Genomic DNA, 15,460 nt, shown 5'->3' on the forward strand with positions numbered 1-15,460 from the left:
TTTTTGTGGATTGAGATGAAGCTTTTATTAGGAACATTTTACATTACATTTTGGATCACATTTATCCTGCGCTCTACATTGAGCACTAACATCGGGGTTTCCTTTTTAAATCTCTGAATGACATGATTTAGATAAAATACCTGAGGAATCCTTTCACTATAATGAGGCAGTAGAGTTTCTCTGGACTCCGTCTGGCCTCTGTTCGGCAGTGTCCTTCTTTTCAGAGGTGCACAAAACTGTGATGGACTGCGCTTTTATGTATGCCTAAAAACAGACGCCGCCGGATCACAGATCCCATGCAGTCCACAGTGACTCCATATATCTCATTATAGGGATTCTTCTGCCAGGGGTTCCGTCTGAATCACGTATTTCAGAGCGTTACATGAAAACCCTGGTGTAAGTGCTCAGCGCAGAGTGCAGGATAAATGTGAGTCAAGCTTTACTGCGCTCTTTGGAAGGCAGAATGAAAAAATCAACAGCAGGTGTAGAATTGCTTTTATTTAGTTTTTACGCCGTTCCTCATGCGGTATAAATAATTAGATGACTTTATTCTTTGGGTCGGCGCGATTACAGCGATACCAGAGTTATATCGGGTTTTTATGTTTGGCTGCTGTCACACACTAAGGCTACGTTCACATTTGCGTTGTGCGCCGCAGTGTCGGCGCCGCAACGCACAACGCAAACAAAAACGCGGCAAAACGCATGCACAACGCTGCGTTTTGCGCCGCATGCGTCCTTTTTTCTATTGATTTTGGACGCAGCAAAAATGCAACTTGTTAGTTAGTCCCTCTATAGAACTTTAACTTTTATCACCCTGATCGCTGATACAGTGGCATGTAAAAGTTTGGGCATCCCTGGTCAAAATTACTGTTATTGTGAACAGTTAAGCAGGTTGAAGATTAAATAATCTCTAAAAGGTCCAAAGTTAAAGGGGCTGTTCTCTACTAGGACAATCCCTTCTCAATCTAAATGTTGGGCACTGAGAAAATAAAAAATCTTATACTAACCTCTCGTGTCTGTGCCGTTCCAGCGGTGAACATGAAGAGAACATGAAGAGGAAGTCCGGGCTGCAGCTGATCTCTGACTTCCTCTTCATGTTCAGTTCATACGAAGGTGGAGACAGTGACGCCAGCGCTGATTGGGTGCCAGGTACCACGTGTCATGCAACCTCACAAGAGCCCCGGGGCCGCGAGTGCCGACACCACTGGAAAGGCTCCGGCATGGGAGGTGAGAATAAGCTTTTTTTGTTTTATCAGGGTCAAACATTTAGATCGAGAAGGGGATGTCCTTGTGGAAAACCCCTTTAAAGTTGACTTATTTCTTTTGCATTCTAGGCAAAAAAAAATCCTTTTTTTTTTTTCATTTTAAAAATGACTAAAAGGAAAATGGGTTGATGCAAAAGTTTGGGCACCGTTGGAGATTTGTCTGTTCAGATAACTTTGACCAAGGTTTCAGACCTTAATTAGCCTGTTAGGGTTATGGCTTGTTCATTATCATCGTTAGGAAAGGCCAAGTGATGCAAATTTCTCAGCTTTATAAAAACTTAGCCTCCGCTAACCTTGTGCCAAAAAACAGCAGCCATGGGTTCTTCTAAGCAGCTGCGTAGCACTCTGAAAATGAAAATGGTGGAGGTCCACAAAGCTGGAGAAGGCTATAAGATGATAGCAAAGTGTTTTCAATTTGCCCTTTCCTCAGTTCGAAATGTAATTAAGAATATGCAGTTAACAGGAACAGTGGAGGTCAAGATAAGGTCTGGAAGACCAAGCTAAATTTCAGTGAAACTTGCTAGTAGGATTGCTAGAGAGACAAATCAGAACTCCCGCTTGACTGCAAAAGACCTTCAGAAACATTTAGTAGACTTTGAAATTGTGGTACATTGTTATACTGTTCAGAGACACCTGCACAAATACAGCCTTCATGGAAGAGTAATCAGAAGAAAACCTCTCCTGCATCCTCACCATAAAATTCAGCGTCAGACGTATGCAAAAGAACATCTAAACAAGCCTGATGTATTTTGGAAACAAGTCTGTGGACTGACGAGGTTAAAATAGAAATATTTGATCACGATGATCAAAGTTACAGTATGTGTGGAGAAAAAAGGGCACAGAATTTCAGGAAAAGAACAACCCTGCCAACCTTTAAGCATGGGGGTAGATCAATCATGATTTGGGGTTGTATTGCAGCCAATGGCACAGAGAACATTTCACAAGTAGAGGGAAGAATGGATTCAATGAGATTTCAACAAATTCTTGAAGCAAACATAACACCATCTGAAAAAATAACTGAAGTTGAAAAGAGGATGTCTTTGGACAACCCCTCTCCCCACTGATCCTGGAGAGCTCATTAAATCTGCTGGTTACGGGCCGTATATCAATATGTTTATATGGTGAAATATACAGGTGATGCCACGTTTATACCTAGACTGAAGACTTACTCGTATATCTGACCAAGAAAGAGGTCCAGACTCTTCAGCTCATTGAAAAGCTCTGAAAAAAATATGAAGTTATCAAAGGTAAGTACTTCCGCATATTTTACAGCAAAATATATGTCTTTTATGTTGGCTGGTCTTTAGTCTACAGCTAAAGCAGAGGATCCCCCACATCGGGCCGATCTTCACTGGGAATAGGGACCAGATACTCCTGTTCCTAGGATTGTTGACGTGCTACCAGCAGTTGGATTTCACATGCGCATACACAATTAATAAACCAAACAGATCTGCTGAGCAAATACCCCTATAAGTTCAATTAACTACATAAGTAGTCTGTAGGCAGGTACCCACCACTCTTCTCAGTCCAGATGTTCAGCTCTTTGGCCAGTTCGGGCACCACTAGAAATGTTCTCCATCCCTGTCTTTTTTTAGACTTCAGGATATCACCAAAGATGTGGTCCCCCACATACAGGATGTCTTTTCCTTTCACCCCAAGAAGGTCACATACAATGTCAGAGGAACCTGCAGACAAGAAAACACCAACCACAATGTACAGAGAAAACCACATGAGTGTGAACTCCCGCCAGTAACCCCAATGATGCGCACATAGACATATTGGCTTCAAGGGAACCTGTCACTAGATTTTTGCTATGTAATCTGAGAGCAGCATGATGTAGGGGCTGAGACCCTGATTCCAGCAATGTGCCTCTTTGTTTACTGGGTGCAGAAGTTGTGATAGAATCACAATTTTCTTTGCTTAAGATCTAGCAGAGCTCAAATGCTGAGCTGTGTATAGCCCCGCCCACACCACTATTTGGCAGCGTTCTGTGTATAACCCCGCTCACACCACTGATTGGCTGCTTTCTATGTATAACCCCACCCACACCGCTGATTGGCAGCTTTCTGTGTATAACCCCGCCCACACCACTGATTGGCAGCTTTCTGTGTACACTGTATATTGACAGAGAGCTGCTAATTAGTGATGAGCGAACGTGCTCGTGTAGCGCCCCCACTGCCGCAGGGCCGAGGGGTACCCGGTACCGGGCTTCTGAGTCTCTGCTCTGGGGTTGTCACGGTGGCTAGACCCGGTCCGTGACCCTGCTGAGGGGCGTACAATAATAGATGTGGATGGTGGTGGTGGTGCGGTGTAGTGCCGGTCGCAGTTAATAACGAGGACACCAGGTTGCAGTCTCTTTACCTCTTTACTGAAGGCTTCAGGTGTCCAATCCAGGGCACTGTTAACCGGGCTGTCTGAGACCGGCCGGTCCGACGGCACATCAGTAGTCCCCTTCACAGGTGGGAATCAGCGTCTACCTTCTAGCGCCTGTGTGTTGTAGTCCTTCCTTGCTGAGCACCCCAGGATAGTCCTCACAACTGCTTCTGTCTGTCTCTGATCTCGTTCTCTCCGTCCCCCAGATGATATGGCAGGACGCACCCGTATGACGGGGTAGGCCTGGAGTTATTCTGGGACTCTAGAGTCGCCCCTCTCCCACAGCTGCCTCCGTTGTCTGCTTAGGTGATATATGTGAGACAGCCAACCTATAATTGGCTGTCCTGCCGTGGTTTGAAGTATAGCTTAGAGTCTCTTACTTTCTCGGCGTTCCGGCCACCGACTGTTTGCGCCTCAGAAAGATGTTGCCTCGATCTTACAGCACGACTCCCTCTGGTCCTATTGCCTCTTTGCTGTATTCCTGCTTTTCTCACTCGGCACAATAAACTTCGCTTCTTGTCCTTTCTTAGGAATCTGTCAGGATCCCATCCCTGACAGGTCCTCTCTCTAGCTCTTCCCAGTTACTTCTCTCTGTCTTCCTGTCCAACCCCCAGTTTTACCAGAGTGTGAGGAGTGGCCTACTAGATAGAACCACTCCCCCTGGTGGCCGGAGTGTGAAGTGTAATGTGAGTGTTACCTGATCAGGTGAACTCCTTTAGTGCAGTCAGACGTAACATCACTCCCCTTAGCGGCAGAGCGACATTACTGCAACGACCAGGACTCTGGGGCGCTGCACTCGCATAAGGTGTTATCTGAGAATGCTTGGGTGCTAACCAAGTGTCTATGACGTGCTCGAAAAATATGTTTGAGTCCCCACGGCTGCATGTCTCGCAGCTGTTAGACAGTCGCAGCACATGCAGGGATTACCTGTTTGTTAGGCAATCCCTGCATGTGCTTTGCGGCTGACAAACAGCTTCGAGACATGCAGCCGCAGGGACTCGAAACTTATTATTCGATCATGCCGAAGTCACTTGGTTAGCACACGAGCATGCTCGATTAAGTCCTTATATCAGCACATTTGCTCATCACTACTGCTAATCACTGGCGGGGTCATGGCTGGACTAGCAGGCACCCGACAGCTAGTGAGAGAGTGATAATCTAATGCTGACTAAGCACTAAATTTATTGAAACACAGCCCAGTAAGTGACACATCCCTGGAATCAGTGTCTTAACCTCTACATCATGCTGCTGTCAGATTACATAGCAAAAACCTGCTGACATATTCCTTTTAATAGAGAAAGGACCACCTACCTCCTGAGTACACGGCACAGTGCTGGTGGGGTCCAGTGTACGTTCCAATTCGCAGCTTTCCATTATCCTAAAATAAAGCAACAGTGAAAATGATTGCAGCTCTACATCTAGGCATCGATTCATCAAAATTGGCATTTTGCACAGCAGGCTTCATAAACAGTGCTCTGGAGTTCATTAAGAGACCTGGCATAAAAATGCCAAAAGTCATAACCCTTTTGCCCAAGTAGCACCCAGGTCCTGGACCCCGACGAGGCCCCAGGGCTCCTCCACCACATAATAAGACACCAGTTTTATAAATGACACCTAGTAGGTGGGGGGGATCTGTTACAGATTCTACATTCAGGCTGACTTTCCAGGGAGAACACCCCCATCTCTATTCCATAAGAGGTCATTCTTGGCCATGCTTACAAATTACCCATTTGCCTATTAGTTCTTTTGGGGGTAATGGAAGCGAGCTGAGTTTGAAGTCAATGTTTTATGGAAAAAATACATTCAAATTAACTTTCTCCTGGAAGAAAGTTGTCACTTTTTGTAAGCAGAGTCATTGTCTGACACTTTAAGAAGCCTTGCAACATGGCTGGTGAAATCAGTCAAGGTAGATAGTTGAGTCGGAGAACCTGGTTTGGCAGGCCGAATACTGAATTATGGAAGCCAACTAATCTTGTCTGCTTAGATCAGAAGCAAAGGATAAGTTACCAAAGGGCACTTCACCCCTTTCAGAAATTCTGAATTCTTAAGAACAGCTACAAGAGTAGGTGAGAAGAGAGAACTCAACTCTTCTGTACTAAACCTCTAGCTCAAAAACTGAGAGCCGCACCAACAAAAAGTTGCCTCCATAATGGCTCTTACCGTATTAACTTGGCGAAGAACGGTTCCTTCTGCAAAGAAGAGCGGTTTCCTGGTGTCCACAACAATCAGATCAAAGTAGGACCGCCATATTTTCTTCTTGGGGTCATACTATTCGAAGGAAGAAGAGAAATAGACAGTTTAATGTTGCTCCTCCGTCCGTCAGCTTCATGTAGTGAAGATGCGACAATGAAACAAGTCCAAAGTGACTACACAACAGAATATCAAGTCAATGTAGAATTTTGCTCCCAGCAAACATAAGAGACATCCATGAAACTAGGTCATCAACCCATGGATAGATGCACGTCCAAAAATTCCAAGGAGCTCACGTGGAAACATCAACCGTGAGAAGAGTAGAAAGGTGGACAACATCCAAACTTGAGTGAAGTGAATAAATCTTCTTTTATTCTGCCAAATGCATGCAACGTTTCGACAATACAAGTCTTTGTCAAGCATGCTTGACGTTAAGATTAAGGTCTGGTGACATAAGGTTGCAATGTCCCTTTGCCATCATCGCAAGTAATGATGGTGAATGGGTCCACGCAGAAATCAGGTAGGGTTGCAGAAAACCTAGAGTCATAAATCCTAGAGTCATCTGCTGCCTAGTTATACCTGTTACTACAATGCATCAAAGTATTCCACAAGTCCTCTATGATAAATCTGCCCCTTAGTGCTGCATATTACGCATCTATACTAATTCTGTTGTTTTGTTTTGTCTTTCATACACTTAAATGTTTTTATCCCCAATTTCCATTTTAAAAACCTTTTATTCCATGCACCTGGATTTTTTTTCCAATACAAGAATGTTTTATTAGATCTGTTTTAGCCCATAGAAGTCAATGGGTTGAATTTCAAACTACATGTTGGCATAGTTCACACTTAGAGATTTAGTTTGTTTTTTTATCATCTGTATTTTAGAAACCAAAATTTTGTCATTCCTTTAACCAGAAATTGAATAAATACAGATAAAAATGCAGAATGCCATATGGAGCAGAATGGAATCTGATAAAGAAGCAAATATACAACAAATTGTAATAAAAAATGAATCTGTATTTGAACTGTATTTTCTTATGAAAACATTCTGCAGTTGCAGAGCTAGGCCACTTTGCTGTTCAGGGATCTGGAAAAAATTCATACAGACGTCCGTTTTTATTTATTTTTTTGCACACAAGAATGGACTGTTTTTCATAAGTTCAATAGATTCGATCTTCAGCCATTTTTGAACCGTTAATTTTACTATCAGGGTATCTGGTTTTCTTGTAAGCAAAAAAAAAAGATATCAAAGCTTCTACCCTCAAAACAGTAAAAAAAAAAAAAAAATAGGATAGCATTCAGCTGACAAGTAGATGGCATATTGGTCATGAAAGTCCTATCCATTTATTTCATGGAATTGTTCACTTGACTGGACACATCTGATCCACAGTATGCCCGATGTGAGGATTCACAAGTCTGCAGTCCCATAGAGTATCTGCAGACTTGTATCCTGAGGCTGGACAGCCCCATCACATGTTGTTGCCCTCATATATACCAGAGTCCATCGGGGATATAACCCCAGATTCAGATATCTGCAGCAGCTGATGTTCTTCTATTACAAGTGACTTCAAACACAAATTATCCGTAATGTTCTGCCATTGTCTGAAATAGATCTGCTGCCTGTATTTAAAGGGTCCAACAAACCAATTACCTGTAACCCTAGTAGATGCGACCTTGAAATAATGTTATGAGGACAGGAATCCTAACACAAACCCTGAGGTAATTGTTGTAGTATTACATGGGATTGTGGCGGCATCAGGGGGATTCTCCGCAGCTGCTGCTTCATCACTCGTCGTTCCTATAATCTCACACAATAGTAGATTCCTGCACATGACAACCTAATAACTACGAGACCACCCAAACTGGAGGTGGTCCAAGTCCTCAATGTCCCATCACGGGCGATTAAACCATTACACAGTCAGGCCCAGCCAGCTAACTGGGATGTGAGGTACATGGCACATCAAAAGAAATGATAGTGGATGGTGCCTCACAGAAATCCAGTAGTGTTGGATTTCTGCTGACCAACAAGTCATGGCCTGTGCAGGTCCATTCACTGTCTATACAGTGAGCGTCTGTATAAGACCATGTTCACAAGTTCAGTATTAGGTCACTTTTTTACCTCAGTATTTGGAAGCCAAAATCAGAAATGGGTGAAAAATAAAAAAAAGTGGTGACATGTTTCTATTAGATTTTTTATCTAATTGTTCCACTCCTGATTTTGGCTTACAAATACTGAGGTAAAATACCGACAAAATAATGAATGTGTGAACGTGGCCTAACACGGCTTTCTCATGTCGGCTGCTATGACCCCTGCTGATCCCAAGGTCCTTTGTATGAATGGAGCAGTAGTGAGCATGTGTGACCACCACATCTGTAGATTACAAATGGTCGCACATGCTCACTACCTCTCTATTCACACAGGGAACTTCTGAAACCCCGATCTCATGATCTATGGTGGTCTCACGAGCTGAAGATAGATTATATGTGTTTACCGAACATACTTCTGACAACTACTTTTAATGTTAATTACCATACCTATAGGGTCTGTAACTCCATATTTGTGCATTCCTTGAATGTAAGGTAAATCCTTATTTTGAGGCTATGTTCACACAACCGTATATCTGACCCTACTGACATCATACAGACAGCACTCAGACCAAGGTTATTCAATTATGTTTTTCGGATGACCAAGTGTCCGTGTAAAAACATTCTCAGCACAGACTATACTCATACAGATTTCGGATGAGTTAAAAATATGGGAACACAAACAAATCGGATCCCATATGGATCAACTGTGTAGCATCTAATCCATCCATAAATTTTGCAATTCTTAACACAGGAAACTGGATTTGGTCTTATAAATTGTATTCGCTAATATATAAAAATGGATTCCACACGGATGAAAATACAGATGAAAAATAGTTTTCTTCTGGATGAGAATCGGAAAATTTTTATATGGTCAAGTGAATATAGCTTAGGCTTTTTCCCATGGCGTAAATGAGGCTGTTGAGGAGACACATGGCAGGTCCAGATATAGTAGTTTGTACCCGGATTGTGGATGTCAGACATGTGAAACCAGCCCTAGGCCGGGGTCAGACGAGCAAATGAAAAATTGTCCAAGTTTCATCCGGAAAACAAATGATTTTCATCCATATTGTCACAACGTGCCATCTTGTGTGTCCATTTTTTATACATCAACATTCTAAAATGTACAAGATCAAATGCAGCTTTCTAGGTCAATAATTGCAAAGTATTAGCTAAAATTGGATGATCTGCATAGCATATGATTTTTTGGGGCACCCATAGAATTGTATAGATGAATCTCATTTGATAAGGAAGAGCGCACTCCGATTTTAATAACATGGACTCTCAGTTATCCGGACAGCCTGACTGAATTTCGTTGGTCCGTGTGCCGTCCATGTACTATCTGATTTTTACTTGGACAGCACATATCTTAATAATAGGCTCATCTAACCAAACCCTTATGAACAGGTTTATATGCTATGCAGGATTTACAATAAGCTGGGTCTGATAACCACATTATTATACCTGAATACTTTATTTTCCTCTCGGTGTATGATAAATTCCCATGTAGTTATCTGCCCCAATAAAGCATTTCTAGAAAACGCTTTAAGTTATGGGGGATTTCCAGCCTTCCTTTGAAGTGAGATTTTACCCGAGTGGGCTACTAAAAATAAGCCAAATACTTGCACCTGTTGTTTTGTTGTAGGACACCACACAATATCTATGCTGGTCTTCACCTGTCATGGAGATACGATGCAGCTCAGAACACATGGTGCTGCATATTTTCTCATCGAGCCATGTCTCTAGGGGGAATATCGCCATCATATACAGAAGTGTGATGATCAAGCTCACAGAGCGTACAAACGCTATCTGGGCTAGTGTGCCAGTGAGGTCTCCATCACCTTACAGTCATTAGCAGAAGCAGAAAGACTAGTTTCACCTCCCTTGTGTTCTCTATTAGGCTATGTTCACACACAGAAATACAAAACACTTTTATGAACATCTGAAGAAAATTAACACTGCCAAGATGGAGGCAAGACATTGCCAAAAGTGACTCCATCCATCTCAGGGCTCTGTCAGGGTTTCCATTGGAATCCTGTTTTTCTCGTAATATGATGGAAACCCTGATGCAATGCTCAGTGGAGAGCACTGTATGTGTGTGAGCCTAGCCTAAGGCCTCCTTCACCTGCCTTGGTGATTCATGTACAGGAAAAACCAGTACTGGTGAGATCCGTGGTCCGTGTCCATGTGCCATCTGTATGCAGAATGTGACATCTATGTGACATCCGTGTATCCGTTTGCTGTCCGTGTCCGTGTGTCTCCATCCATGTGCTGTCCATATGACAAGTACCGGTGCCTAGTAAAAGTGGTACAGGTTGCTTTCCCCAGGTACCTGGTGCTGAAGGCAGCTCTCATTATAGACTCCTGGTCTTCCTGTGATCAGCACGACCAGGCAAAAATGATGGGAGTTGTATTCAGCACCTGCTGTGTACATCGTGTGTAAAATGAAGAATTAATTAAAAAAAATGGCGTGGGCTCCTGCATAATTTTGAGAGCCAGCAGTGGGAAAGCCCACGGTTGGGGTCTGATGTTACTAATCTGGGTAAGGGGGCAATGTTCCAAAAGGTTCACATGCTCTTAATAACAGCTCATAGCTGTTTGCTTAGCCTTTACTGGTTAGTTTACAGGGGACCCCAGAAAAAAAATGATGTAGGATCCCCCTATAAATTCAAACCAGCAAAGGCTAAACATACAGTTGTGGTTTAATATTAATACGGTAGCTTGGGAAGGGGCCAGGGATATTGCCCCCCTCCCAAGCTACCAACATCAGCCCTCAGCTACCCCAAAAATGGCACATCCAGAAGATCATCTTTCTTCCATCTCACAGATCTTCCTTACATGATCTATCTATCACAATTAATGACATCACGCATTCCCCCATACCGGAAGTCCGCTGCCTCTGAGTAACCCTTGACTCGGCCCTGTCCTTCAAAACGCACATTCAAGCTCTTTCCACCTCCTGTCGCCTCCAGCTCAAAAATATCTCCTGAATCCGTCCGTTCCTCAACCTACTAAAGTGCTTGTGCATGCCCTCATCATCTCCCGCCTTGACTACTACAACATCCTTTTCTGTGGCCTCCCTGCTAACACTCTCGCACCTCTCCAGTCCATCCTTAACTCTGCTGCCTGACTAATTCATCTCTCTCCTCTCTACTCCACAGATTCTCCCCTCTGCAAATCTGTTCACTGGCTCCCATTCCATACTCAGAGTATCAAGTTCAAATTACTAATACTGACCTCGCCCCTCAGTATCAGTCTGGCATTGTTAGTTTGCTTACTGTAAGTGATGTCTGTAATTTTTATGCAACTCCTTCTCATGTACAGCACAATGGAATCAATGGTGCTATATAAATAAATAATAATAATGTGCCAAATCTGGCGCTTAGCCTTGCTACTCCAGCTTGATCTGGTACAGTGGCAAGTGGGGTATTAGGGTTGTGATTGATGTCAGCTTTGTATTGTCAGCTGACATCAAGCCCAGGAGTTAGTAATGGAGAGGCTTCAATAAGACACCCCAATTACTTACCCCACAGTCATATTGTAAAAGAGAGACAGCAAAGATAAAGTCCCTTATTTGAAATAAAACTCCACAACCTATTTTACATATTTATTTAAAAATATACTCACCTTTTCCCCTATAATAAACTGAAGCCTATGTCCGCTGTAAAAGATCCCCAAAAAAACACACCATATTCCTCGCCTGTACAATGATAATCCATTGAAGCTCATATCCCCTATAAAACACCAAAAATAATAAAACACCATATTCCTCACCTGTCTGATGAGAAGATAATCCATTTGTCCCACGCCATAATCCATCTCTGTTTTATCTGGATGCCCCCGGAAGAAGCTAGGGCAAAACGTACGTTGGGGGTGAGGAGGGTCTCTCCCTTGGCTCTAGTGTTTGGTCCCTGTCTCTTTGTGCTCGCTGCATTCTACTCTGCCAGCAGGTAATGTTCTCTATTTATTTATGTATATCTCTAATTGCTCTGGGACTCTTTATCGAGTCATTAACTGAGGAGTTAATATTTTTCTGCTGCATAGAATATTTGCTGCACACTTCATGTGATATAATTGAATCCTAAGTTTAAGATCCTGATATAATGACATATGCTGTGAACCTTTTTATTTATTGAGACCAGTACTCAGGTCACTCTAGCTCCAAGTATTCTCATTAGAATCTACCGTATTTACTATGTTTCATATTTTATAATAAGTATTATTTACTTCTTATTAGTCTTATTCTATATTGTTACTGAATCTCAGAGCTATAAATTCACCTCTATTTTTATGTGACTTTACTCGACACTTTTGTTTTGTTTTTTTTCGCTTTCTTTATTTTTGTTGCCTTAACTTTTTTCATAATACACTGCTCAAAAAAATAAAGGGAACACTTAAACAACAGAATATAACTCCAAGTAAATAAAACTTCTGTGAAATCAAACTGTCCACTGAGGAAGCAACACTGTTGGACAATCAATATCACATGCTGTTGTGCAAATGGAATATACAACAGATGGAAATTATTGGCAATTATCAAGACAGAGTCAATAAAGGAGTGGTTCTGCAGGTGGTGACCACAGACCACATCTCATTACGAATGCTTTCTGGCTGATGTTTTGGTCACTTTTGTATGTTGGTTGTGCGTTCACACTCGTGGTAACATGAGATGGACTCTACAACCCACACAAATGGCTCAGGTAGTGCAGCTCATCCAGGATGGCACATCAATGCGAGCTGTGGCAAGAAGGTTTGCTGTGTCTGTCAGCGTAGTGTCCAGAGGCTGGAGGCGCTATCAGGAGACAGGTCAGTACACCAGGAGATGTGGTGGGGGCCGTAGGAGGGCAACAACCCAGCAGCAGAACAGCTACCTCAGCCTTTGTGCAAGGAGGAGCAGGAGGAGCACTGCCAGAGCCCTGCAAAATGACCTCCAGCAGGCCACAAATGTGCATGTGTCTGCACAAACTGTTAGGTCATCCTCATGGAGTCGGTTTCTGAGTGCCCTAAGTCCACAGATGGGGTTGTGCTCACAGCCCAACACTGTGCAGGACGCTTGGCATTTGCCACAGAACACCAGGATTGGCAAATTCGCCACTGGCGCGCTGTGCTCTTCACAGATAAAAGCAGGAGTCACGCTCATGCCCTGACTGGTAGGCGTGAGCTCAGGGGGTTTGTGGCCCCACTGTGCCACAAACCAGACTACCCTGGAAGGGGCATGACTATGACAGCTGCCTGGGTTTTCACTGGAGCCTCTGATGGTGAGGTCAGGATTGTGCAGAAGGCAGCTGCCAGGTGCTACTCCAGGGTGGTGTCTGGCTGTGGCTGCTGATCCCACTTGGGAGACAGGAACACCAGGATTGGTGCGGCCATCAGGCAGGACTGGCAGAAGAGCACGGCTAAAACTCAGACGAGTAGGCTGGCATGGCTGAGACACAGGGCTGGCAGAGACACGGCAAAGAACACAGGGCTGGCAGAGACACGGAAAAGAACACAGGGCTGGCAGAGACACGGCAGAGAACACAGGGCTGGCAGGAACACAGGACTGGCTAGGACGGCAGGAAACACAGGACTAGAAGGCACGGCAGGAACGGCAGGACTGGCAGGAACACTGGATTGGAAGGCGCGGCAGAGAACACAGGACTGGTTGATGTGGTGTATGAAGGAACAGGTAGGGACCTGTTCACACTGGAGGTGCAGGTACACATATGTAGTTTGGAGGAACAGGTAGGGACCTGTTCACACCGGAGGTGCAGGGACGGATGTGAAATATGAAGGGACAGGTAGGGACCTGTTCACACAGGAGGTGCAGGAAAGGAAACAAGCAGAAAGGGATAACTGTAGCAGCAGAGCAGAACTGCAAGGAATGCGGAGAGGAGCTGCAGCAAGAGATTACGGCAGCTGCAGAAGCTAAGCAGAGTAGAAAGGAGCAGAACCGCAGGAGTGCGGAGCAGAGGTAAAGCCACAAAGGTACAGAGCAGGCAGAGCCGCAAGAGTGCGGAGTGTAAGCAGACTGAGAACACGAGGAAAGACACAGCAGTGAAGGAAGCCACAGACAAGGAGACCGAGATAAGACTAAGTTCAGACAAGGAAAAGGAACAAGACAAGAAACAAGGACAAAGACACAGGGACCAGGATAAAAAATAAAGAAAGATGGCTGACAGCACTCACTTACTGGGGCGCCCGTTCAAAGTCCAGGGAACCTTTCAGGACAATCAAGTAGCTTCAAACAAAAGGATCACAGCGCTCCATCCAGATGTAATAATTTCAAAAAGGTAGCTTTATTATGCCATCAAAGCGACATTTTGACCTAACAGGTCTTTATCAAGCTTGATAAAGACCTGTTAGGTCGAAACGTCGCTTTGATGGCATAATAAAGCTACCTTTTTGAAATTATTACATCCGGATGGAGCGCTGTGATCCTTTTGTTTGAAGCTACAGGGACCAGGATATTCTGCCTCCTGGAGGGCGGACAACAAGACCAAGGCAATAGCACAGAGAAAAGCCTCCAGAGAGGGAGTAACACAGAGCAAGGCCTGGCAAACTCAGAAGCTAAACACTAACTGAGCTAACACATTGCACAGGCCCAGTCCACTGGGTGGAACTGCACTAGATACTGGAGGCCTCCTGGCAATTGGTCAGGAACAGATTAGACAGATGCACCTGATTCCTATAAGAACCAGAGAGTTCAGGCACCGGCCCCCTATACACAAAGCCAGGAAGCATGCAGAGACACAGAACATGCAGCTGGCATGAAACAGAAACCACATCATGGCCTGGAGCAGTGGGTAAGACAGTGTGAGAAATGAGATGCCATGCCGTGATGCCAGCAGAGTTGTTACAGCAGGTTCACACTGTGCACATGTGACAGACGTGACAGTCTGGAGACACCGTGGAGAGCGATCTGCTGCCTGCAACATCCTTCAGCACGACCAGTTTGGCAGTGGGCCAGTAATGGTGTGGGGTGGCATTTCCTTGGAGGGCCGCACAGCCCTCCATGTGCTCACCAGAGGTAGCCTGACTGCCATTAGGTACCGAGATGAGATCCTCAGACCCCTTGTGAGACCATATGCTGGTGCGGTTGGCTCTGGGTTCCTCCTAATGCAGGAGAATGCCAGACCTCATGTGGCTGGAGTGTGTCAGCAGTTTCTGCAAGATGAAGGCATTGAAGCTATGGACTGGCCCACCCGTTCCCCAGACCTGAATCCGATTGAACACATCTGGGACATCATGTCTCGCACCATCTGCCAACGTCACGTTGCACCACAGACTGTCCAGGAGTTGGCAGATGTTTTAGTCCAGGTCTGCGAGGAGATCCCTCAGGAGACCATCCACCACCTCATCAGGAACATGCCCAGGCATTGTACAGTAGGGAGGTCATACAGGCACGTAGAGGCCACACACAATACTGAGCATCATTTCCTTGTCTTGAGGCATTTCCACTGAAGTTGGATCAGCCTGTAAGTTCATTTTCCACTTTGATTTTCAGCATCATTCCAGCTCCAGACCTCCATGGGATATTAGTTGTGATTTACGTTAATCATTTTTAG

The 15,460-nt window shown here is 44.4% G+C and overlaps 1 protein-coding gene across 3 annotated transcripts in view; it reads right to left on the reverse strand.

Annotated features, from left to right (window-relative positions):
- The window catches only part of LOC143774904 (cytosolic purine 5'-nucleotidase-like), a 59,471-nt gene that overhangs the window by 12,345 nt on the left and 31,666 nt on the right, over window positions 1-15,460 (reverse strand). For all 3 annotated transcript variants that reach the window (XM_077262687.1, XM_077262689.1, XM_077262688.1), the window contains 4 exons: window positions 5,799-5,906; window positions 4,950-5,016; window positions 2,780-2,950; window positions 2,435-2,486 (listed from right to left, as the gene is read on the reverse strand). In XM_077262687.1, the coding sequence (XP_077118802.1) occupies window positions 2,435-2,486; window positions 2,780-2,950; window positions 4,950-5,016; window positions 5,799-5,906 (398 nt within the window). The remainder of the gene's footprint in view (window positions 1-2,434; window positions 2,487-2,779; window positions 2,951-4,949; window positions 5,017-5,798; window positions 5,907-15,460) is intronic.

Source organism: Ranitomeya variabilis, chromosome 5 (assembly GCF_051348905.1).
Source record: "Ranitomeya variabilis isolate aRanVar5 chromosome 5, aRanVar5.hap1, whole genome shotgun sequence".
NCBI lineage: Eukaryota > Metazoa > Chordata > Amphibia > Anura > Dendrobatidae > Ranitomeya > Ranitomeya variabilis.